This window comes from Diceros bicornis, chromosome 23 (assembly GCF_020826845.1).
Source record: "Diceros bicornis minor isolate mBicDic1 chromosome 23, mDicBic1.mat.cur, whole genome shotgun sequence".
Lineage (NCBI taxonomy): Eukaryota > Metazoa > Chordata > Mammalia > Perissodactyla > Rhinocerotidae > Diceros > Diceros bicornis.
This window is the reverse complement of record NC_080762.1, coordinates 44,455,215-44,482,027: the sequence shown is the minus strand read 5'-3', so window position 1 is coordinate 44,482,027 and position 26,813 is coordinate 44,455,215. Positions and strand designations below refer to the sequence as shown.

Sequence of the window (26,813 nt, the reverse complement as noted above, 5' to 3'; positions counted from 1 at the left end):
AAGAGGAGGATTAGCATGGATGTTAGCTCAGGGCTGATCTTCCTCACACACACACACACAAATAATAATAATAATAAAAGGTATGGCAAGATTTTCTCCTTTATTATGTAAGTGATGGCTTTTTGCATGTTTTTCCTATGTTAAAAATGAATATATTAACCCAATCTGTCCCCATTTCTCAAATAAAGTCATAAGTCCTTTTTGGGAACAAATCAGTTGTTCAATAATCTTTTAGAACTTAAGTCCCTAGTGTTTTAACATCACACTGTGAAATAAGGCAGAATTCAAAGGCATTTTATGTTCTTTATGATAATCTAGAATTTTTATTTGATTCCAGGTAACTTAAGACAATAGACATGATGAGATATTTTCTTTTTGAATAAATAACAATTTAATTACATCATTGAAATAAAATACAGTGTGGGCTTAATACATTGTAAATATTACAGAAGTACTACTTTGCTATAGTAATTTAATGACTGAAGCTACATTGAATAACAATCTTACTAGTACTTGTGTACGAAGTATCATACAGATTACTAACAAAGATAGTGCAGCGGGTGCAAGGATGTTACCAGCTCAACAAACATCTAACAATACAATATTCTTCTAAGAGGAAAAGTAATAATGTTAGATTTACAGACAATAAAGAGTTACGTTTTCCACTTGAAACATTGGAAATAAGAATCCAGATAATCTAGTATCTCGATTCACATTATTACAAGAAAAGGCTTCCTTTCTTGGGGACTCGGATCCCCGGCAGGCCTAGTACACTAAGTTTATGTGAAGATAGGTTTTATGTAAAGAAACTCTCCTATCTGAAAATTACTGATTTGTAAGCCACTGCTTAAACATCTGACTTTTTTAAAACCTATTTACATACATTCGGCCCAAATCAGTAGATAAAATGTTTTGTCTATGTTACAATAGGCATTGTTAACATTTCATCAGAAGGCCAGTACAAAACAATTGTGAATAGCCATTGCCCAGCATTTAGGAGATTTTAAGATATCATACAAATATACAGTTAGATTGTGAGAAATCTAATTTTGCGAATGATATTGGTGGTCTCTCTTACAGACATGGAATGGCAGAAATTAATCGACAGGACAGTAACTAGAATGCTACTCATCCAGGGCCTAATTCTCATCTCAACTCATGGTTGGGCCTATTTCGGTAGCGTGGGTTTAGACAGCCAAAATTCCTTGACACCTAATGCCAGACAGACCAGATTCAAAGTGACGGGGAGGGTTGGGAATCATCTCAAGGGTAGGCATATGTCTGCAGCTTCTCCCAGATCCATGCTTTTTTTTTTAACATATATTTCACATGTAATGGAAAATCAGAGGTTCTTGGAGACAGCCCTCCTTCTCTAAATGAAACTGTTGGTCTAGGACTGAAAGATTCATCAACACTCTGAAGAAAGTGAACAGGTTGGGAATTGGGCCCTTTCCGAAGACATATGTGATGGCAAAATGCATGGTCAGGACAAATATGTTACCCTCAGAGGAAAGTAGATAACTCTGAAGTTGGATCTTATAAAACTTACTGAAATATAAATTATATTTAAATTAATGGGTCTAATTAAGGGACTAATTAATGAATGATACTAATGAATGGTAATTCCAATGAGTATATTCACTGGGGAGAACATTTGAGTCACTTGGGTTAGGAAATGATATTAAAAGTTGCAAAGTGAATCAAAGTAATTTAAACGTTTCAAAATGAAGGTGTTATAACACATACATGATGATATTTCACAGATATTTCTTAAAATATCAATAAGCACCAAGTTTAGTGCTGTCAGCCCCATTGTCCCTTAATGTATTATATATGATTTAGATCTTGAAAGCACAATACACTATAAAATCTACATTGCATACACACAAATACAGTTTCAAAAATGAATCCTGGAATTTTTCTACCAGTAACAAGAATTTCATCTTCACCAGCCTTTCAGAGCTGTGAGAAGAGAGTTGGTACTGTCTGGCGAGCTTTGAGACATGTGGATTAGTATTCAGAATGATGCAGGACAAAAGAGCGACAATTCTTGAATGGAAGCTAGACCCTGTTGAGTTTTTCCATAGTCTTTTCTCTTTCTAAAGAGATCTTATTAATCCCCCAGCACCCTGAGTCCCCATCTGCACATCCTAGAGAGGTAAAGTGAGGGAACCAGCAGGCTTCGAGCTGTATAGACAGACAACTAAAAGTATTCTGGCTTGGTCCACAGGCCACACTCAGCCTTAGAACACACACTGCAAGAAAGGACACTGCCCTGTTAGGCTTCTCAGGTATCTAGATAGCTAGAAATCACAGATAAACGCTAGCTCTCCACTTCACTTCACACTATGTAGGCCTCCAGGTCCTGCAGGCGCCACACTTTATCTGTATAAGGAGGAGATTGTTTGTAAGTAAAATTTGTCAGGGTTGAGTGGTTTCTTAAGCTTACTGGGAAAGGGCCTAATTCTGAGCCCCCATGGCACTATTAAGGAGTTTGAGACTGGGGCATAAGAAGAAAGAAAGCCGTGCTCATCTTTACACTTTAGCAGATCTTCCTCACCAGGAAAAGAGGAGAGGTCTATTCCTGAGCCCAAACCTACCCAAAGCCAGGTGCTGGATTGTCCCCAGTGGCATCTGGGCACAGCACGGAAGCAGGCCAACGTCATCAAGGCCTCAATCACGAGTGTCAGCTCCTCACTTCAGCAAGTGACGCATAGGGCTACTTAAACTGGGATCACACGGCCTCCACAGAAGACTGAAAAATGTTATCATTGGGGGTCTTTTAGAATCACTTCCCCTATAAAGACTTACATGTCCATGGACTTGATCCATATCAGGTGCTCAGAAACCAAACACTCCCATTTCCCGACATTTACTCTGTAAATACAGACCTTCACTTGAATGTTTGTCATTGATTATTCCTTGCTAAACACTGGTCTTATGGAATACCTAAAGGTCAGTTTAGCAACACTTGACCCAATCTCTTAAAGGGGGGAGGGTTCTGAATGTTTATGGCCAGTATTTTTATCAACAGGATTTTTGGAAGAACTCAATTTTAGAAACTGAATTCATGTGCTAGAGTGCAGCAGTGGTACAGTTCATACTTCGTCACAGTTTTCTCACTTTAGGACATTACTATAACAGTTACAGGATAGAAACACACACATACGCACATTTATATTCATACTCACACACAGTATAATTTTACTGATCCAGACAATACTTCTTTTCAATTAAGAAAAAATGAAGACTGTTGTTTGGCCACCCAGGCATGAAATCTACTTAAACCTGGAATATAAGAAAGCAATACTCTTCAAGTAAACAGCAACTGCACAGTGATAACAATATACATTAAGATTGACACATGCTGTCTTAAGAGGTCCAGTAATAGCTAAAGACTAAAGAAAGTCAGAGATGTCAGCCAAAAAAGTCAATATGCCTTCTCTCTTCCAATCGTATTGTAATCCATCACCCAACAGAACAACTATAGTCCAGAATGTCCTCATATGAAAATGTAGGGCTAATAAATTTTTAAGTGTCAATGAATTCTCAATAGTTTGGAGAGTCTTCAAATTCTTCTTGTTGTATTAACAGAAAAATAAACCTTTATGGTTATTTCAGTGTCAAATTTAAATAGAGATATTTGAAAAAATATTAAGGTTTCTAAAGTTATATCATGGGCAATAATTTTTTAAAAAGTGGTCTCATTGGCATGTATCCACTGCTTGTGTTCCATTGTTCTCATAAAAGTCTACCTTTCAGTTGTGCTGAACTAGACAAATATAAATAACACATAGTAAACACTGATACACATCTCACAGGACACAACACATTTTACACAATAGCTCTACTTTAGTACTATAACTGTTGTAAAAATGGACATCTCTGATACTTAAGGACAAACACATTTCACATTATAATGAAAGTTGTGGTTACAAAGGCATTACTCATTTGATGGCATTTTTCTATGGGTACTTAGACTTCAAATTGTATAGCCAAAGGTTTCTCTCCTATTTCACTGAGAACTTGAAGAACCTTCCCGTCACTTAAGCAACAGGCTTTCTTCACAGTAAACTCCTGGAGAACTGAGTTTGAGTATCTACACTATTGAAACGTTAGAGAACTGATAACTGATCATGGTGACAATCACCTTTTCACCAAGCATGGTAAACTTAAAAAAATATAACCGATGAGACGACAGACTCTTCTAGATTTTGAGCTTAAAAAAAAAAAAAAGAATTTCTTTTCCTGTGCTGCCAGGGAGGCGTCAGGCTCACAGAGCCTCAGCAGATGTGTCTGTGGACACAGACATGGTCACCCTGGCAATCTTGACCGTGCTCTTGATGCAGCTCTCCGCAGCCCTGTGAACGCTGGCTGTGTTGTTTGCGTGTTTGTGCACGCAGTCCGAGTCCCCCATGCTGTTATCGAGAGGCTGCGCGGTGCCTTCGCATGAGGGAAACATACTCCGGAAAGCATGTCTCAGGTCCTTGCTCCTCAGAGCATAGATGATGGGGTTCACGGTGGAATTCAGCAGGCAGAGCATGCTGCAGAAGGCAAACACCGTCTTAATGAGCTTATTCATCTTCCCAAAGACATCATACACCATGATCGCAAGCAGAGGGCCCCAGCAGATAATTAAAACCACAAGGATCAGGACTAGGGTCTTGGCCAGCCTAATGTCCATGCGGGCTTGGTCGGGCCGGGTCACCTGGACCTTGCCGTCCTCTGACGTGTGGATGATGATGCTCTTCTGGGTGCCACGTTGAATCATGCGCACTGCGTGGCTGTGAGCCTTCCAGAGAATGTACATGTATGCATACACGATAAACAGCAGCAGCACACTGGTGACCCCAATCCAGAACATCAGGTAGGTTTCATCAATGAGTGGGAAAATGTCTGAGCAAACGGATTGCAGTTTCTTGCAGTTCCAGCCCAGGAGAGGCAGCACAGCGATCACAATTGCAATGGTCCACATCAGGCAAAATGCCACCACAGCCTTGGGCCTGGTGACGATCCTCTTATAGGCCAGGGGCCTGTGAATAGATATGTACCTGTCAATGGCTGTGAGGAACAGGCTGCCCACCGAGGCAGTAAAAGAAGCTGTGACTCCGCCCAGTTTGAATAGAAACACATTGGGGCTATCTTTGCGGTGGAACACATGGAAGTCCACGAAGCTGTAGACAAAAATGACACTCCCCAGGAGGTCTGCCACCGCCAGGCTGCCGATGAAGTGGTAGGAAGGCCTGCAGCGGAGGCTGCGGGAGTGGAGGATGACGCAGAGCACCAGCAGGTTCTCCAGGACCGTGAAGGTGCCCAGCGTGAGTGACAGCACAGCGATGGCCAGCTGCTGGCTGGGGTTCAGAATCATGAAGCACTCCATGTCCATGAAGTTCTCCCCACACTCAATGTTCTCCTCATTTTCCTTGTAGGATGAAAGGGACTTGTTGTAAAATTCAGTGATGTTCACCTGGTCTGCTGGGACTAACTGGGGGTTGTCTCCTGCAGTCATCTTTTCTTGGAAGGGACTTCCCCTAAAGGAAGTTAAAGGAAACTTCTGTGGGAAGTACCCTAATTTGGATGCCATGTCGCCTTTGATATCTTCATACTGAATGTCATTTGAGCCCATGTAGAGGAGGTCTGTGGTGATGGTGCGGAAGGTGGTATCTGCAAGGCCATCTAGGATCGACTTCATAACCTCCGTCTTCGATTAGGCCAAACTCAAAGTGACTGAGGAACAGACCTGCAGCCGGGAATCCTAACAGGAAGGAAAACAAATAAGCTGAATGGTGAGAAAACCAGGAGAATTAAAAAAAAAAACAACCCTCCTGTAAACATCCCAAACATGTACCATTATGTTATTTCACTCTTGTCTCTGAACAAAGATAAAGTCCCAGTCAGATTCAGTCAACAAAATGAGTCAGTCACTTAGAGAAAAGCCATGCAAAGTTGGTGATGTAGTGGCACACACCAGAAACATATGTTTCTTTCATTTCAGCTTTCTGTGCGGATTTAAGTCACTGTGTGAGTCCTGTGTGGACCTCCAGGGTCTGACAGCCAAGCAGAAGGAAATGCGTCTCAGGCACGGCGTGCATTTCACAGTGGTGTTAGGAAGTGTTTACCACCTGGCTTCTACCTTCACATACACACAGTGTCCTGATGCTGGTGGGGACAGGGGAGAGAAACAACATGTCACACAATCTCTGCTCTTGAAGATTTTGATCACCTTGTCACACAGGTAAGACTGAATGTACCAGACAACCAATGGACAAGACAGTGTGGCATCAGGGACCGAGCTGTGTGGGCTGTGCTGAGTGTGAAGCGGGAGGAAGAGACTGTTGAGAACCAGAGGAAGCACGCAGCCATGGTGGGAAGACCCGGGTCTAGTTCTCATTCCATCAGGCAAGTCTCCTCACCCAGAGGAGATGTTTGACCTGAGCCATGGCTGAGATGAACTTCTAAATTGTCTATACCAACCCAGAAAAATGTCATAAAGGGCCAGCTTGAACTGAGGCTCCAGAGAAGACCAAGCTCTTTAACACTGGAAAGGAGTGATGACAGACACGGCAGCCTGACAGCACCCCCCCGAGCCGTGCAGTGACATAACACGCTAGAAGACAGGAGACAGGCCCGATCATCCAAGGGTTTCCACATGGATGGCACTGGACGTAAGGATGACTGAGAGGAGGGGGCCAAATTTTAAGGGCTCTTCAATTCTAAGCTAAACAATTTGGTTTTGTTTCGAAATAAACAGCCAAAGAATTGATTTGACTATTTATAAATGTTTGTTTTCGCTTACAAAAAATATTAGAAGTACTGAGTGATATCTATAATAATTAAAATAATCATAAAGACAAATATTTTATTTACCAATTGTCTTTTTGCTGTTCCTAAACATATTACAATGTACGGGGGGTGGGAGTAGAAAAGATAGTCATTATCATGGAACAAACTAAAAAGTTCTAAGTCCTCCTGCTAAAATACAGAGATTCTATCTATCTGAATTAATAATTCATTTATCCATCCATCCAACAAATTATGGAGCACCCACGATGTGCCAGGCACTGCATTGGGCACTAGGGACACAAGAGCATCAAGAAAGAGCCCTTCTTCTGGTGGCAGAGCGTGGATTACCCTGAGCCTGGCAAAACGGCGCTTGAGGCCATGAGCCGATACACCAGCCCAGTGAATCCAGCTGTCTTGCCCCATCTGACTGCTGGCCGTTGGCATGTTCTTCACTGCCTGGTTCTTTGTTTGTGAGGTCACCTCCACCAAGTACACTCAGAATATCTACAAAGGGCTCCTCCTCTCTTTGGTGGCCTCACTCTTCATGGGCTTTGGAGTCCTCTTCTTGTTGCTCTGGCTCAGCATCTACCTTTATAAGCTCCCAAGGGTTCCAACCAGGCGGCTTCACTGGATCCTTGCTTTTGTCAATTAATTTTTTACTATTGGTAGAAGTGTCCCGCTTGCTGCTCACAATAAAGGTAGATGTGTGACCAAAAAAAAAAAGTCCCTGACCACATGAAGTACAGTGTAGCAGAGTTGACAGGCAGCTGATGCCATAATTATGAGAAAGCATGATGACAGCTATGACTGAGGACATATAGGATGCTGTGGGAGCAGCCATCGTAGGGGCTTGAAGGAGGTTTCCCCAAGGGAAGGATGTTTATGTCAAGATTATGTAGGATTAGTGTGGGTGGAGACAGGACACGGAGGCAGAAGCAAAGAAAACAACTTTAAATTAATACTTTAAGTGTCACGATGTGTTTTTTGTTCTGTTTGTTAGTAATTTGGACTAGGCACAATGTGCTAAATGGCCCACTTTTCCACATTCTGCCACCCCTAAGTCCAGGCCCCCATCACTGCTCACCAGAACTAGACCACCACCTCACAGTCAGTTTTCCTGCCCTTCTCTGGACCTAGCCCCTTTCATCATTTGCCAAACAGCTGCAGCAGTGGTCTTCATGAAATACAGGGCTGATCGTGTGACTCCTCTTTCAACCTTTTTGCCCTGAAGACCAAGTTCAAATTCGTGCAGAAGGTTTCCCTTTCAGGCCCACGCTTTCCAGACTCACCACGTGAAGCTCCTCTCTTTGCCTGTGTCAGCCCAGCTGAGCACCTACCAGATCTGACCCTCAATCACTTGTCCCCAGAGTTCTCCACATTCTGTTCTCTCTGAGCAGAAATCTGTCCTCCTCCATCCCTCCACCCACCCAGGGTGATCGGCCCCGGCCCCTCTCTCCAATCCTCCCCTCACCACCCCTGGCCTTACCACTTAGGCTGGACCAGATTCAGCTCCATGAACACACCAAATCCATTGCTTTTGCACTCAGTGCTTCTGCTCCCACTGCTCCTAACACTCTTCTAACCACACAAACACACACACCCGCCCCCACCTAGTCAACTCCTCCCCATCAGTTTGATGTCACTACCTCCTGTAGCTCCCCTGCTCCCATGGTCAGGTGAAGGGCCCTCTTTGGTGTTCCCAGAATTTCCAAATAGAGTTCTATTGTGGTGCTTACCAAATTTTCTAACATTTCTCTGCGTTTGCATCCGTTCTGCTCCTTCCTCCCACCCACTAGAGAGTTAGCTCACTGAGGGAAGGACTGTATCAATCTTAGTATTTATTCATAGCATTTAGCATAATGCCTGACAAATAGAAGGGGGCCCTAAAAAAGCTGGTTGATTGAATATATGTATTTCAAAATAGAAAAAAAAATAATCCTTTCCTATCCAAGGTGGGGGAGGAATTCTTCTAATTATACTGGGAAATAACTAAGCATGAAACTGGAATCAAAGTATCCAGCCTAAATAGCTGCCCAATCTATTTGTGCTAGAAAAACACTCCATTTAGGTGAGGTTATTGACATTTTTTTTCTTATTGAGGTCACATTGGTTTATAACACTGTGTAAATTTCAGGTATACATCATTATATTTTGGCTTCTGCATAGACTGCATCATGTTCACCACCAAAAGTCTAGTTTCCATCCATCACCATACATTTGTGCCCTTTACCCCTTTTGCTCTCCTCCCACCATGTAAGCTGCCTATGTAATGATGACCTAGCCTAAATACTCATGGAATGAGCCATACGACATGGGCGACCTTGGCTAGAGAGAGGTAGACAAGAATACTGGTGATATTTTAGCAGGTGGTAAGCAGAGCAAGTGTGATGGGTAAGTCAGGAGGGCTCCCTTAGCCCCTTCAGGGGCCTGTAGCCCTTTCATGTGATTGGTGTAGCCTGTGATGACATAGGGAGGCACCACCAAACTGAGGGCCCCAAATCCTCCATGGGTAACTTCTGTTATCACTCAGGTAATTACAGCTTTTTCCCTAGTCTGGGCTTTGAGTCGTTTCTGCACACCCTCCCTGCACTGTCCTAGAACAAGGCACAGGGGAGCTGGGAACTGCCCGACCATTGGCAGGAGTACTAGTGTACAGACCACACAGAGACGCAGTGCAGGGAGTCTGTTACGTCCAACTAAGTCAGGGCAGTGTCCAGGGATACAGGGAGCTGTTGAGGATAGAAATAAAGGATGAGGAGTAAAAGATCAAAGTCCAACAGCCAAGCTGGTTGCCCAGTGCTCCCTGGTTCCTTTATCTAAGATCTCTCCTGAGTCCCCACCCTCAGCCTGGCTCCAACTGTTAACTCTCAAGAGTCCTTAGGTTCCCTGTTTGGCTATCTGTCTGTCTATCATATCCTTTCTCACATCCTCTTCTTTTCCAGAAAATGTCCTGTGTGCCCCACCATTGGGCTGTCTCCTGAGTCAACTTTGCTCTTTGCAAACTTACATTTGCTAAACAACTCCATTTACAAAGGAAAGTTTTCCCATAATCAGAGGGACACAGAAGATGGCCAGTTTATGAGAGCTGCTAATGGTTCTGGCAGATCCTCAAATCTAACTTTGGCCTCTCATCTCCCACCCAAATTTAACACACAGCTTGCTGGCCCTGTGATGACTCACTGCTCCCTGAATCACACTTACACACCTTCCTCCTTTCCTCTTACCCTCTGTCTGAAATACTCATTCCCAAGCTCTCTGTTACACTTCTCTTTCAAGGCCTAGTGGAAACTAACCTCCTTTTCTGAGACCTTTTTGACCAGCTCTTCCCACCAGGCAGACCTAGTTCCCCCAGTTTATCCCTTTATTACAGGCTCTGCCATATGATTTAATCCTGAGTTTACATATTTATTTCCATAACTAGAATGTGGTTCCCAAGCACAGGAATGGTGTCTTTTATTCTTATGTGATTCACCAGCCTGATAACAGGATAGCAGATGAGAAAGAGAGGGCTGGGCTCCCTCAGAAATTTTCATATGAACCTAATAGCTGGCAGTTGAATTTTATTAACTGGTGCATTAAAGCAGTAATTTAATAATATTTATTTGCCCTTTTTTTTTAAATTAGAGGAGAGTGAGCCAGCCTTGATGGTCTAGTGGTTAAAGTTCAGTGCTCTCACCGCTGCAGCAGCGGGGGTTCGGTTCCCGGTCTCAGAACCACACCACTCATCCGTCAGTAGCCATGCTGTGGCGGCGGCTCACGTAGAAGAACTAGAACGACTTACAACTAGGATATACAAGCAAGCACTGGGGCTTTGGGGAGAAAAAAATAAATAAAATAAAATAAAAATTAGAGGAGAGAAAGGTTAATTAATTCAATGGATATTTGGCCTGAAACCCAAAGCTTGAGCCCAACGTTTCCAAGCAGGTACTAGGAGCCAGTCCATGACTTCCATCCTGTAAGCCACCTTCTCTCAAGTAACTAACTCTCTCTTCATACTTCCCATTTATGAGCTAATTTATTTGAAATTCTGAATATTTATATGTATCTATTACATTCATACAATTCAAAATTCGAAAGGTGCAGAAGGATATACAGCAAAGAGTCAATCTCTCTCATCCCGATGTCCCAGCCAACCAGTTTTCCTCCTCAGAGGCAAGAAGTTTCTTGTTACTCTTCCCAGAGATATTCCATGCATATTCAAGCAAATATATATATAAATATATCCATTGCCTCTTTTTAACAATATATAATATACTATATACACTGTTCTGCACTTTGCTTTTTCACTTACAAGTATATGTGAAGACAGCTCCACATTACTCCATGAGACCTCCCTCCATCTAGCAGCTGCCTTAAGGATCTGTTGATGAATGTGACCAGCCTCCTACTGATGCAGCTTTAGGCTGTTTATCATCTCTTGCTATTACAGATAATGCTGCAGTAAATTACGTTCAGCCATATCATCTGTCACATTTCTCATGGTATTGTGAATAATCTTTCTAGTTGCCTGAGCTCAGACCTCAGACTTACCCTGGGCGCCTCCCCCTTCTTGGCCTCTATAATCAGGTAGACCACTAAGTTTTGCTGATTTTCCCTTTTCAAGCACCTATGGAGAGGTTACGTGCAGGTGGTAACCTGAGCCTCTTATGCGTATCAAACTGTTTATTTTCACAACGGCTCTGTGAGGTGGGTGCTGTTATTATCCCCATTTTACAGATGAAAGGCACAGAGAGGGTAATTTGCCATTACTCAGCTAGTAGGTGGTAGAGCCAGAATGAACCCAGATATTCTGCTTCTAGAGCAGTGCTGTCCAATAAAAATGTAATGCCAGCCACATATGCAATTTTAAAGTTTCCAGGGGCCGGCAGGGTGGCACAAGCGGTTAAGTACACGTGCTCCTGCTGCAGCGGCCCAGGGTTCGCCGGTTTGGATCCCAGGCACGCACTGATGCACCGCTTGTCAAGCCATGCTGTGGCAGCGTCCCATATAAAATGGAGGAAGACGGGCATGGATGTTAGCCCAGGGCCAGTCTTCCTCAGCAAAAAGAGAAGGATTGGCAGATGTTAGCTCAGGGCTGATCTTCCTCACAAAAAAAAAAAAAAAAAGTTTCCATAGCTAGGTAGAAAGAAAAAGGTGAAAGTGGGAATTAATTTTAATAGCATATTTGATTTAACCCAATGTATCCAAAATACTATCATTTCAACATGTGGAACTAGCCAAATTTCAAGTGCTCAATAGCCACATATGGCTAGTGGCTACCATCTTGGACAATACAGGTCTGGAGCTGCTTTTAACTTTTATGATACACCATGCCTCTAACCTAAGACAGAAATGCTACCACCACTGATTCCAGCCAGTCAAAGCATCAGTAATGGAGAGAACATTGAATTACAAGTTAGTAGACCAAGATTAGTGTCAGACCTGTACTTAGGCAAGTAGCTAATCTTTCTAAACCTCAGTATTTTATCTGCAAAATGGGGAGGAGAAGCAGGAGGAGGAGGAGGAGGAGGAGGGGAAGGAGGGGGAGGGGGAGGGGCAGGGGGAGGAGGAGGACGAAGCCTAAATCATAGAATTGTTCTGAAAATTAAATGAAAAAAAAAAAAGCATTTAAAGCACTTAACATAGCGCCTAGCACAAAACTTAAGTTTTCAATAAATATTAATTATTATTAGTAGTACTATGGCTCTTTGCCATATATTATTAATTATATTTCAAGATAATTCATTGCTTTAATTAGATCATAGGCTGTTTATTCAATTTTTATTTTTGTCTCAGCACTTAAAGCATGAAGCAAATAGAAGATACACACACGGGTGAGGGCAAAGGAAACTTTATTGAATGTCTATTATATTTCAGGCATTCGAGAGACTTTACACATATTCTATCATTAAATTGTCATGACAACTCTATCAGGGGCTTGTTTATAATCCTATTTCACAGATAAGGAAATGGAGGCCATTAGATGTTAAATAAATTGTCCAGAAAATGAAGAGTTTGGAGCTGAACCCACGTCTCTCAGACTCCAGAGCTTCTGCTTTTGGACTTTATGCACTGTTTTAAGGACTAAGAGTAACTAGGATAAAGCCATTTTGCATCTTATGTCATATTCAAGTCTTCTAGCTTCTTACAAACACAAATTGAGGCACTTGGTCAACAGTAATTAAGACTACCTCCCATTAAATCACTATTTCCTATACCAGCCCATCTAGGTAAATCTGCCTATGGTCATGGCCTCAAGAATTAAAATTTTAGTAGCTGGAAGAGCTATAAAGCTTCTTCAGTGAAGGTAAAGGATCACAGACCTTATTTCAGTAATGCAAAACATACGTGCCTGTGATTGACTTTATATTAAGATCAACACAAATGTGATCACAGTTTCCCATTGTAACGCGACCAAGCGCTTTTATTAAAACAAACTAGCTTGTTAAATCTGAGCCAGGGCATGGTGTGGTTATGAGATATAGTAATTTCTGTCCAACAGAAGCCAACTTTAATTAAAGAATACAGTTTAAAAATATACTTGGATTTTGTGCAGTTCAAGGATCTTAGTAATGTCAAAATACCACTGTGCACAGGCTATTTTAACAGTTAATGGGATCATGGCAAGAAAACTGTTCTCTGCATTTCAGTGATGATTTCCTTTATTTCTACATTCGGATTATTACAGTAATTTCCACCTGATTGTTTTTTGCATTGAGAGTTTTCTTTGAGGATTCATTAGTAATACAGTTTAGGCGTTGGGGGGTGCAGCTGCCATTAATTTTGTTTTTGTTTGCTACTGGGAAACTCATAATTGGAAATTTCTAGCAAGATGTGTAGATGCACCTATTAAAGAAGTTGTTTTTATGACACTTATAGTAAAAGAATGATTGAATGACATTTAAGGGGATATTCCTAGAATTCTGCTTTTAAAAATTCAACCAACATATTCTAACAATTTAAGCCATAAATCACAATAATAACTTTACAAGCTTTATAATAATAAAAATATTTTGATGTGTTGAATCTATTATTTTTTAAAAACTTCAACATTTTAGAATACCATCACCTGTTCTTTTTGTCCATCTCTCTACTTGCACACCTGCCTCTCCATCCACGCCCCCCCCCAAACTTACACATCACCTGGCAGGCTATGGCATCATCAAAGAAATATTATGGGTATGACAGCAGCATGGATTTTTTTAAAAGTCTACCCATAGTCTATATCTTTATTTCTATAACCATTAACAGTATAAAATATCCATGTTCTGATTAGGGTGAGCATGGAGTAAGTCCTTAAAACAAACTTCAAATAGGATATTTTCTGTAATTTAACAGCAGGTTATTTTAGTCTTCATTGCCCTACTGAAGACCTTCTTTGTTTTAGAGAGGCATTTTAATAATTTAGAGATTTATCACTGTTGTATCTGGAGTCAAAATCCTTGCAGTTTTGGCCTGTGCAGCATCTCTGGGGGAACAGAGTAGGCAGTATTTGCTTCCTGCAGGATGTCATGTCCAGGAAGGCAGAAAACTCTTTAGAAGCATCAAAAGGATTGATGTTCCCGATTTAGTTACAGACTGTATCAGCCCATTGGCTCCTTCTCTAATATTCTAAGTTTATAAATGCTTTAAGGATACAAGGTCAAGCTCGTAGTTTCTATCGACAAGAGTCCAGGATATCAAATGCAGGAGTCCCAGGCCCTTGCTTACCCCTGTTGTTTTCCCTGCTTTCTTCGTTGGTTCTGTGTTGTTCTGCTTGGCTAGCCTCGTAAAAGAGCCCTGTGAAGGGTTCAAGAGAATAAGGGTGCCAGTGGATATATTTGTTTGTTATTTTCCATTTATTTCTGGGAAAAAGCCTGGTTTCCACTAATTTGACCAAGAAAAATAACTTGTTAATGTATTTTTCTCAAGTTAGTAGAAAAAATTTTAGTTGACTCATAATTGCATTATGTCTAAGTAATATCCTCAATATACATGGCAGATCTCATGGACCAACATCATAACTTGATGAATGATATTTCTGCTACAGTTGAATGGGCAATTGAGTCTTTTCTAACTCTTATCTAACCATTAGAGTTTTGGAATTATTAAAGTAGTCTGGTAACTTTTTGTATAATCTTCTATGGCAAAGAGAAATAAAGGATTGACAATTATCCTGATAATTCAGACAAAAATACATAATTTTTCTTCCTTGTACTAATGTCAGCTCCTTTTCCCATATATAAAAGAAAATTCCATTATGCTGGTAATGCTCGGTTGGTTCTCAAAGCTTTAGCTTTTCATATATTTTGTAATGTAGAATAGAACTTATTAAATGCACTATTTTCTCTGGTCTATTCTTACTAACAATATGAATGAGTGTTATATTTTTCATAAAAATGTATCAATTAATATGAACTAAACAAACATTAAGACACCTATAAGGCTATACTTCTGTTCATACTTAACTTGAAGCATGCCTAATTATTTATCATTTTAAGGTTTGTTAAAACAAAGGATTTCAGGGCTCAAGCAATGATGCCTTTAGACGACATCAGACTGAGCACTCACCATTAGGTGGTGACGCTAAAGAAAAGCCGATCATGGAGCCAAATTAATGATATAAATGAAACGATCTGCTGACTTTTATAACCAATCCCATTTACCATTTAATTTTGCTCTGCTGTTTTGATGTTTCCCTACTAACAAGTGCCTTTACTTTTTCCCTTTTTCTTTTGAGAGAGATACCTTTTGTACATAATCTATAAAGAAAAGTAGTCAGGCATGACTGAAACAGCCTTCCCTTGAAATACAACTGCCACGTTTTCAATTCAACAGAAGCCTGGTCCGTATATAAAATACTCTATAAAATTGTCTTTATCTTGCATATGAGGTTTGGTCATTAAAAGCTAAAAGCAATGTATTATTCTGGTCCATAATATATGTAGAACCCAGTAGATAGGTTCTCTTTATAGTTCATTACCAAGGACAGCAGTTTAAAGTGTGCTACATGTTGTCCAATGGTGCAGTATACTCTTCCGTTTCTTCATTCATTCTCCAATGAAGGGGTATTTTCTCTTTGAATCCATGAGCATACAAATTAAGTCCAACTAAAAACCAAGTCTTGTTTCTCCAGGTTCAAATCTCAGAGTGATTAGGTGATTTGGGTGATTAAATGCACAATAGAGAAAATTCCAATTCTCAAATATTTTCAGTAAGAGACATTTGAATGTTTATGTGCCAGGCATCATGCTAAGCATATATATTATTTTTGTTTAATACTTTCCTGAATTAGGGGCTATTAGAATCCTCATCCTACATTCGAGAAAACTGAGCTTAGAGAGGTAAAATGCTTTGCCCAAGGTCTCCAACTAGAGGGCGCAGAGCTGGAACATCAACCCAGGTCTACATAACTCCAAGTCCCTGCTCTTAACTTTGAGGTCCAAGAACCATTTAAAAAGACACTCATCTTTCCATTTCTAAGGCAGGGAGAAGAAATGATTTTGGGAAAAGGAGGTAATAAATAGTACATGATAATTTTACACAGTGAACAGCTAAAATCTGAAGGAATGATCTGTTGACAGCAGAAAGGTTGCCCATAGCACTTGCAAATCATCCTTGCCCCAAGGTGTTCAGGGACAAAGCACGACAATTAACTATAAACTATAAGTCCTAACCCTGGATTAGCACCTTATTTGCAGTGACTGTTGGCAAAAAATGAATAAAATTCAACTTGTCTTTACGACTATTTTTTAAAATTAGGTAGATTTTTTTGTCTTCAGTAGTCGATAGTAAAGACTGTGGACAGCAATGACAGTTTCCACAATACCAGTGAGGAATGGGGAAGGTACCTTCTTTACGTCTCATGAGACATGATGGCTATTAGTAAACAAAACCTTGAAACAGTCATTCTCCATATGAAGAAATTCAAACTCACTTGAAATCACTCAACTTCCCATAGGAGCAGTGTGGTTTTCTTAGACCCAGAGGGAAGAAGACTCTGTAGCCAGTTCCTAAGATCTTGGCTGGAATCAAGGCGGACGAAATTCTGTAAACCTTAGTAGGGCTCCAATAAGAAAGTGATTGACAGACTCGCAGTACCCAAAGGACACAGAGCTGTGTTACTACAGAAAGAGGCTCACGGATATGAAGTTATAGGCCCTCGCATGCTCCATGTAACACATTTTTACTGGGCATGTACTCTGTGCCTAGCACTGTAGACAATAGACATTATCCATGTATCACACCTGTGTAGTGAATATGGGTCAAGGATACAAGGGAAATGATTCTCCATTCTACCCCACCCCATCAAATAAAGACCACTCATCTGTCCTTCCCCTTCCACAGGTGACAGAATAGAAAAGGGTATGAAAACATGTAATAGGCATATGATATAATAGTATTGGGTTGAATGAATCCCTTTCCTATACATGCTTTCAGGTTTTCTCCCAGGAGAGGTGATGGGCACTCCCTGTAGTGGTCTTCCTTGCGTCTAAACCCCTCAGACCATGAACACCCTGAGAGTAGGGACCTGTCTTATATGGCCTTACATGTCCTCTTCCTGGTACCACGCCTAGCACCGGGTAGGAACTCAATACCTGTTTCCTAAATGAATGCTGGTGTGCATCAACATGACAGATCTATCTTAGCAGAATGGCTTTTAACTGGGGATAGTTTTCCTTGGCATAAAGTCAGTTGATCATTAGAGAATTAAACCTGAGTCTTGGTCTCATACAAACATCCATCTGAAGAAAAACTGCCCAAATGTAAAAGTTACATAAAAGGCATCAATAATTATTTACCCTAGGATCTTTTATCTCAGTATCAAACAGAAGTTACACTGATGGCAAGAGGAGTTTGTGGGCAAAGATCAGGTATTTACTTTTTATCCCGATTCTTGTTTAGCCTGGGTGTGCATTATGAACGTCAATGTTTAGCCACACAACAATGACATATAAAGAGATCTTTGTGACATGTACAACCTTGAATGAACCCTAATTATATGCTGTTGATAGACCTTTTAAGATAATATATGAAATTATGATTATAATGGACTTTTTCCTTCCCTCAAATGCATGTTATCACGCATTGATCTTTGCCAAATGGGTTTCTCCACGTGCAAGTGTGTTTTCAAAACAACTGGTCAAAAGAAGTTATGTGAAAATTCAACCACTAGATGGAGTGGCTTTTTTTTATAAGCCCTCAGGAAGCAATTTGTTAGTCTATTCAGTAGACACTATTCAGTAGTTCTTGCTTTGGTTGAACAACTTCTCCTGCTACAACATTTTATGCATTTTACAACTGAATTAATTAAAACATAAATAAGAAAATATGTTATGGAGGGTTAAAATGGATTATTACTATTGCCTACAAAAACTAAATTTCTAATTGCTTTTCTGGGGTAAAAGGGTGTTGAGAAAATTTAATATATTGATAAAAATTAATTGTGAATATTTGGAATTCTGCCTCAAGTAATTAAGAATGAGTAAAGGAAAGTAGTTCTACTAAAAACAAATGACATGTTTATGCCAAGAGATGCTAAAAGTAAGATGAGAACGTCTCAGGAGCCCAAAATCAATTCTAATAACAAATTCAACTCATTCCTATTTTATGAAACATTTGGCTTTCCAATTTTCAAATACGAAATCACCAACACGGTCATAACTCTGTGATAAAAAAGAATAGAAAATTATTTTCTATTATTACAGGGTTAAAATGGAATATTTCACAAGAGAAGTGAATATTTGTTCAAAAACTCATACAAATCAAGGATAAGGTAGCTTTCTAAATAATTCAATTTCCTTCCTATCATTTTCTCACTGGAATAATTTAAAATAAGTTTTTATTATTGTGTAAATCCAGGGTTCCCTTCAAACACGATTTTGAAAACTAGGTACTTATGTATCACCTACTTTGGTTGAAATGTTAAAAAATTTTCAGTGTGTACTAACAATGGAAGATACAAACAGAAAAATATGCCTTCAAGATGCAAATAATTATATACAAACAGAACTGGAAGAACTATGTTTTAGTAAAGATGCTAAATATGCTTTGGAAATGTAGTTATGATTAAGAAGTAAGTATGCAAATTGGGTGCAAGTAGAGAATTTTTATGCCATTGAAATCATGAGGTAGTTCTACTGTACTCATTCAAGGTCAAAGCCTTCCTAGGGTTTGTGTGATGCAATTATGTGACTTTGAACACAGCTGAGGAACTGAAAATATTCAGAAAAAGTGATGAGAAGATAAAGAATTAGGAAATAAGATAGGTGAGAATGTGCCGGAAACTCCAGTGTACATCTTAGAGAAGAGTCTGAGAAGTCACATAGTGGTTTGTAAGTGTGTGCAGAGGTATTTTATAGGTCAGTGGTTCTCAGAGGGTGGTCTCCCAACCAGCAGCTTCAGCAACACCTGGGAACCCATGAGAAATGCAAATTCTCAGGTTCTACTTCAGACTTACAGAATCAGAAACTCTAGGGTTAGGGTGCATCTGTGTTTTAACAAGGCCTCCAGGAGATTCTAACACAGTCTAAAGTTTAAGAGCCACCGTTAAAAATTATGGAGACCTGGGGCTGGCCCGGTGGCGCAAGCGGTTAAGTGCGCGCGCTCCGCTGCGGCGGCCCGGGGTTCGCTGGTTCGGATCCCGGGCGCGCACCGACGCACTGCTTGGTAAGCCATGCTGTGGCGGCGTCCCATATAAAGTGGAGGAAGATAGGCACCGATGTTAGCCCAGGGCCGTCTTCCTCAGCAAAAAAAAGAGGAGGATTGGCGGATGTTAGCTCAGGGCTGATCTCCTCACAAAAAAAAAAAAAAAAAAAAAAAAAAAAAAAAATTATGGAGACCTATGAAAAAGACTAACTGAGGGAGGAAATAGAATTAACCTTTAAGAAGAATTGAGGTCAGATAGCAAGAAAGAATATTCTATGACTATAGGTTTTTAGATCAATGAAATGGACTGCTAAGGGAGCCTGCTCATGATAAAGTAGTCTCCCACAGAAGATCTTTAAAACCAAGGTATTTCTATTTGATTGGAATAGAATATGTAGTGTAGCTTGAAAAGAAGCAGGAGTGGAGAACTTCTCACGGTTTTTCAGCCTACAATTCAGAGCCTCTCTGCACTTTTTCAAGAAACTTCTCGTTATATATTTTGTCCAGCAAGAAAAGTGGCTTTGAGATATAATATGTACATACCCATACTAAGAACTCCACACCATTTTCTCCTAATTCTATGTACAAAGTCTATGCAAAGTTTTATAGGCTTGCTAGCCATTTCTTTCAACAGGGTGAGGGAACTCCTGATTACTGAGCAGAAAAGAACAGGACAAAAGTAAAAGTAGTTAACATTCCACCTTATTTTTTTAGGATGGAAATGTTTCTGTTCTTCTTTTTCCCAAACGATAAAATAATGTATTACAGGAGGTGAACCCAGAAAACGACAAACTAAAATGGAAATTTTGCAGTAGGCCCACGTAATGCAGATCCACTGCAAATTATCCTACAGAATTACCCTGGTAATTATGCAATTTACACTGCTTACAGCCGGCAAGTATCTTTTAAAAATACCTAAAAGTTATAAATATATGGAATGTATCCCAAAGCACTTAAATATATGACTCTGGGCAGACTGTTCCCTAATTATTTCATCAATAAAAATGGATCATAGATTACTCATAATTAGTTTCCTTAGTGGAAGACTAAAATCATTCCAAGATTTCCCTTTTTTTAATTTGTAAGAACTTAGACATAATTTTCAAAAGTAGTTGTACATTTTCCAAAGTCAAATTCCCACATATGCAAAGATACAGAATTCTTTGGACACTCTTTTGCTTACTTTGGTTATGTGTTAGTTGTTCAGCTTTCCTTTTTCTCTACATGCATATTGCTTGCTCACCACAACTTATACAAAAGCTAGAGAAAACATTTACAAATTCTGGTAGCCACGTGTTAAAATGAGTTGACAATCTGGTCCATTTAACAAGCCATACTGGAATAAACCAAAATATACAGATCAGAGTGGCATTAAAGTAAGTCTCTTTTATAAAGAATAAATCAAGTTGGTTTATTTTTAAACATAGTTGAGTAAAAAGCAAACAAGAGTGACAAAGGCATACCACTTATGATATTGGTTCATATATTAAAAACATCTTTTTTAGCCTCTTGACCAACAGAAACCAATGTTTCCTAGTACGAATGTCCATATGTGAAAGTAGAAATTTGTTTTTTAAAAAGCGTACTGGAATTTATCACCATTTCAATGTAAAACTCCTTATAACAACTCATTTTAGAGAACTCATATTGATTCCAATTTTCTTCTCTAAATATATGATCTAAAATAATGGATGAAGAAATGATGAAAGAAAGAGGGGAACCTTCCAATTTAAACACAAACTTTGAAAAACATTCTTTATTATATTTTATTTTAATTATATTTAAATATACTACTGACATACACAGGTTGTGAAAGCATTTGCCAGCATATTCAACTACCACAACAGATTGCCTGGCACATCTTTGAAAAATGCCTCTGCTTTTCTTTAAAAAGCAATAGCATGGAATTTGCTAGTAGGAATAAAAAAATAGATATTACACTGTCAAATTTAGGAAACTATACTGCACTTTATCTCCTGAAGTTAAAAACAATTTTTAAATGCTCTTCAGAGTTGATAATGGTGGTAAGGAACCAAGCCAAAGATATCAAATTTCTATTCAATGAATCCAAACTCTAAACAATTAAGAATCTAAATTAGAATGGAAAAATAAGATCTTAGATAATAAAATATTATACTCTTAGAGAAAAAGGATCTGCCATCTGTGTTAGGAGAAAAGGGAACTTAAATCCCTTGTTGCGTTCAAAAAATGCAAAATCTACTTTAGGAATCTTATTAAAAAATACAGAACATAATGTGATAGCACAATGGGTTAAAAAAAAGGGTTGGCTAAAAAATATCAATTCCTATCTAACCAGTCTCAACTCACATATTCAAAAACACAAGAAAACAAAACAAACAAACAAAGCAAAGCTTTGAAAGCTTTCCTAAAGTGCAGGTGTGAAAATTTCTCCAGCTGGGGCTAAAACAGAATTCACAGTATTCCAGAACAACTGCTATGACTCTGCCAGGCCCATTTGCTCAGGTGTGGTGAGTAAACAACTCTTCACTCAAAAACCCATACAAACACAACTATGAACCTCAAGAAGTCCATGCTCACTAAGCTATGAAATTTACCTTTCCAAATGAAACTTTTAAATTAGAGGAATCCCCACACTATTCATTTATAGTCTGTGTGGAAAATACTTCAAATATGTGGAAAATATCAATGAAAACTAGATCAAGAATATATTTGTAATTGAAACTGTCCTAGAAAAACTATTATAATGCAATATACTTTATTTTCCATGGGGTACCCTGTTCAGTGAAGAAATATGACCCAGGAAAGCTTTTAGTAAATATTTTATGTTAAGAACTACAGGTAATCACACTGAGGACTTTATGTAATGGCTTTGACCTATTATTACCAATATGTCACAAGCATATCTATTATCCACGCAGGCCTGTTTGAGACAGAAGTTCATCTAACATCAAACCACTTGAGTAGTAGCAAGAGAGACACTGGCAAACCACTAAACACAACCCTCCCTTCTCCCCCCTCACAAATTTCATATAGGTTTGTGTGTGTGTGTGTGTGTGTGTGTGTGTGTGAGGAAGATTGGCCCTAAGCTAACATCCATTGCCAATCCTCCTCTTTTTGCTGAGGAAGATTGGCCCTGAGCTAACATCTGTGCCCATCTTCCTCTATGTTATATGTGAGATACCTGCCACAGCATGGCTTGATGAGCAGTACGTAGGTCCACACCCAGGATCCGAACCATCGAACCAGGGGCCACCAAAACTGAGCGCACGAACTTAACCACTACGCCACCAGGCTGGCCCCAGCATATAGTTTTAACTTACTTGTGATAGCATTAGAATGTGTTATATATAACAAATATGACTATGTAATATGCATTTTGTGATACAGTAATAACTTTGTATATTTTCTTCCAACTTTCCTTCAACTTTCTTTCCAAAAATAATAAACAATTAGCAAGATTGGTGAGAACTGTGTTAAACCTATCAATTAGTCCTTATGATAAAACTATAATCAAATGTGGTTATGCCCATTCTGGCATCTTTGCAAGATTCTTAGAACACATGGGACTGGAGCAAATTTCCACTATCCTGGAAAATAAGAACAGCCTTGTTTTGATTCAAGGTGGACACTTCCTTTTGCCTTGAGTCTTCAGTGTCCATCTGCACAGCTGCCCTGAATTTGGACATTGCCCGAAATTTGTAGTATTTATTTAAAATCTGAATTATATGTCCAAATATATAAATGTGTCTAAATTTTTACTTCAGTCATGATATACATCTATGAAAAAGTTTGTTCATATGTATGTATAAATGTGTGTTTATATATCAAGTTATCTAAAATTATGCAGCATATAATTTGATATTACATATATTCTGGATGATATTCATTGTTTCTTTTAGTCCAGAAAATATCTGGGAGAAATCTGAGTCGATCTATAATATGTCACAAAGTTAATCTAATCTAATCCAAGAATATACAGATAAGTGAATTAAACAGTTATCAAAACATTAAATAGTAAATCAGTGGCAAGGTGCTGAATCCCCCAACCCCTCAAAAACAGCATTCATGTAGTTATATTATAAAGTTAATATTATTATGAGAACAGGATGAGGAAAGAGCTGGACAACTGGGGGAGGAATAAGAAGTTAAAATTTTGCGAACACCAAGTACATCAATTGGTTTTGATTTCTTCTTATTCTTTAACTTGTCTCCCACTCTTTAGTCAAGAAAAGAAATATCAGCAGAGCTTGTGGTCCCCCAAAATGTAGATAAGCAATATATAAAGCTGGCCCCAGTACAGTTTTTCAAACAATGTTGTGAAAGCAACATTGGGTCCAGGTTGTTTCAGAGTCAAAAGCAGAATTATAAATAATTTAAACCCAAAGGCTGGTTTCATTCTAATTTGTCAGTTCAATTAGAAAATGATGGATACAAAAATAGAAGAGACAGACTTACACTGGTGGAGACACTGCATCCTTTTTTTGCAGGAATGGAAGCTCTCGTCTGTGTTCTTCATGCAACTGAGCTAACATAATTACCCCAAGAATAACAGGCAGCAACCTAAAGAACAGGCTCCATTTTACTAACCAAATTCAAGACACTATAACCAAATCTTGTTTTACTCATCATGTGTTGCTAGGTACTTCCAAATTCAATTTATTACTCTTTTTGCAGCATTCCTGGAGAGCTAATTATGGGAAATAATCCCTTTCCTTATTAGGCCAACTGTTTTCTGGGAAGAAACATTTGGTAAGCGTGGTGAACTATAAACTGCTATTATAAATTCCATTTCATAATAGCTTATTCTTATATAGCAAAGTATCTCAAATCTAATTCCGAATACTAATATGCAAGACAACCAAGGAGCCTGTGTAAATTTCTGAGTGGTTAATGTTAATTCTGTGTCAAAGCAAAGAAGAATGTCATACGATTGTTTTGAAAGAGTTTTTCAGGCTTTGCCTTAGTAATTAATAAGCTGACACTGCATACTAAACACTTATCAACACAATCAACGGGGCTGCTTCTTCCTTGAGAAAATAGGTAAACGGATTCAAGGAGTCTTCTTTTGGAATAGACTGTAACATGCCACAAATATAGTGGTTCTTCTGGAGAATTTCATTCCCAGCAGTTTCGTCTTGGTAACATTTAACAATTTCACTATTTTAACATTTTGAAATGCCAAAAAGAACACACTGATCCTGCAGCTAGGCTTATTAGAGAACAATCTCACAGGCGAGACAGGGAGGCACACAGTCCACTGGGAAAAGGGTAACAGAAAAAGACAGAAAACAGTGGATAACAAACAAAGCCGAGCACTACTCCAACATGAGATCACATTTTCACCAGAATGTAAAACTTTACACACCAAATTAAATACTATCACTTATGGTTTATTTAGGGGACTAGGCATAACATTCTTTTTAAATGCACATATACTGATGCTATCTATTCAAATTAGGGGGCATGGATATCTAATTTGCCTTCCTAACAACGAGTATGCAAGCAGAGTCATTTTATTTTTGAAAGGTCAGAACTGAGCCTTCCCCCCCTGTGGCATTATTTTACCCCCACGGAGACTAAGGAACACAATGAGACCTCTTCCCATCAGACACTCCATACATACCTCAGCCAAGACTGCTCCTTGCCTGGAGTGGGAGACATCTTTGGAACAAAAAGAGTCCATTTACAGTAAGTTCTCTTGATAACCTAAAATGGATTAGTTTTTAAAAACCATGTCCATCATCAAGTCTCTTGCTCAACTATGGCAACTGCTATTGCACCCACAAATAACCGCTTGTGGTATACAACATTTAACATTCTGGAGGTGTGTGGATTCTGTTCATGTATGGATACGATCAGAAAATAATTTGTCTCACTTAAGAAACTATACATGGCCTTTTATTTTGATAAAATTGCTCTTAACTGAGTTAGAGAGCGGGGGAGGGGGAAGGAGTACCAGGAAAAAAAGGGACAGAGAAAAATCAATCAGTGTGTCTTCCCTTGCAAACTGTCAGTAAGGTAGGATTTGAAAAGCAACACTTTAAATCAGATCAAGTCCTAGGGGAACCTTAAAGGTTGGTTGCTCTGAGCTCAATATTCTGCAAAATAGATTCATGGCAGTGGTCACTCCACTGATACTCAACGTCCACTGAGTTTCTGCTAAGAAATTGCATTTCTCCCATTGTTCAAAAAATGTTAACTTGGTAATAAAAATGAGAAGTTATGGGACCCATAGAGATATCTTTCCACACCTTTAAAACCAGTAAATCTGTTCTAATCTCTTATTGGATTAAATGCCCAAGGATGCTTAATATATCAAGAAAACAACAAAGGCAAGAAAAGCACTTATTTGAAGAAGAATAAAAAAGATGGGAGACAAAATGATTAATATGTTACTAATTTTTTCTTCTCATCTGTTCAATTTAAAACTAAAATTAGGAACACGCATGTTGCTTTTAAACTTTCAAACGACCAAATGACAGTGTCTCACGTCTATCACAGCAAACACATCTGCACTCAGGAGGTGATCCATTTATGACTGAGTCTTAGCAAGAGATAACACATCAACTTTATTCACCTAATGGCTAGTTCTGCGTTAAACGGTTCCATCAACATTCAAATCCAGATATTAGTTAAATGCACATTTATTATTCCTCAAAAACAGAGTGGTTTCTGTAGCTATACTTTTTTATATCAAAAGTTTATTTGACATACATTTCTTTATATGACATTTATATTTTACTTGAGACAGTTTCTAGGTTTGGTGCAGAGATGGATGTATTTCTCGGGTAAGACTTAGTTGCTGGTACGGTTTATAGACATTAAGCACCAACTCAAGCGCCTGTTTCTCAAACATGGACAATTACACATTTTCCACAAACAGACATCAGTGCATACAGAGAGCCAGGTGCACACACATTCAATAACTAGTAAATGGTAGAAACCTCCAGAAGTAGCATAGACCACAGTTAACAGGCTGGGGCTATACAGCTAAGTAAACACCGACGCACGATTCGCTCACACGGAATAAGAACTCCACGAAGGACACTTGGGGACCACACTGGTCAGTACCCGAGGGGGCGGGAGGCGGAAAAAGTATTTCCAAACGCAACTCTGCCAGGTCTTACCCTTCGCATCCCCCGGTCCTCGGGGTGAAGCTCCCTCGGCACCTCTCGCCCAGCGCAGGGGCTGCTTCTCTGCCAGAACGAAATGTCCCCCCTGACTCCACGGAGAGCTCTGCAGGGAGCCGAGGCGCCCTGCCCGGGCCCGGAGAAGGCACTGGCGCCGCGGGAGCCAAGAAGAGGCAGAGGCGGAAAAGAAGTGGAGAAGGAAGAGGTGGCCAAGGGAGCAACGGGAGGGAGGTAGCGCCGGCGCTGGGATGCGGGCGAGGCGGGGTGGGGTGGAGCGGGGTGTGCCTCCGTCGGTCGGTCAATAAGTCAGTC

General features: G+C 39.6%; 1 protein-coding gene and 1 pseudogene across 1 annotated transcript; one reads left to right on the top strand and one right to left on the bottom strand.

Moving 5' to 3' along the window:
* Positions 1-337: 337 nt before the first annotated feature.
* Positions 338-26,813, bottom strand: CNR1 (cannabinoid receptor 1). The gene is made up of 2 exons (XM_058566658.1): positions 26,499-26,813; positions 338-5,755 (listed from the first exon to the last, which is right to left on the bottom strand). The coding sequence occupies exon 2, from the start codon at positions 5,690-5,692 to the stop codon at positions 4,274-4,276; it is 1,419 nt and encodes a 472-aa protein (XP_058422641.1). The 5' UTR covers positions 5,693-5,755; positions 26,499-26,813; the 3' UTR covers positions 338-4,273.
* LOC131420622 (transmembrane protein 258-like) lies at positions 7,159-7,435 on the top strand (annotated as a pseudogene).

Excerpts from the sequence above, each read along its gene's own strand:
- CNR1 (XM_058566658.1), bottom strand. The coding sequence starts at position 5,692 with ATGAAGTCGATCCTAGATGGCCTTGCAGATACCACCTTCCGCACCATC.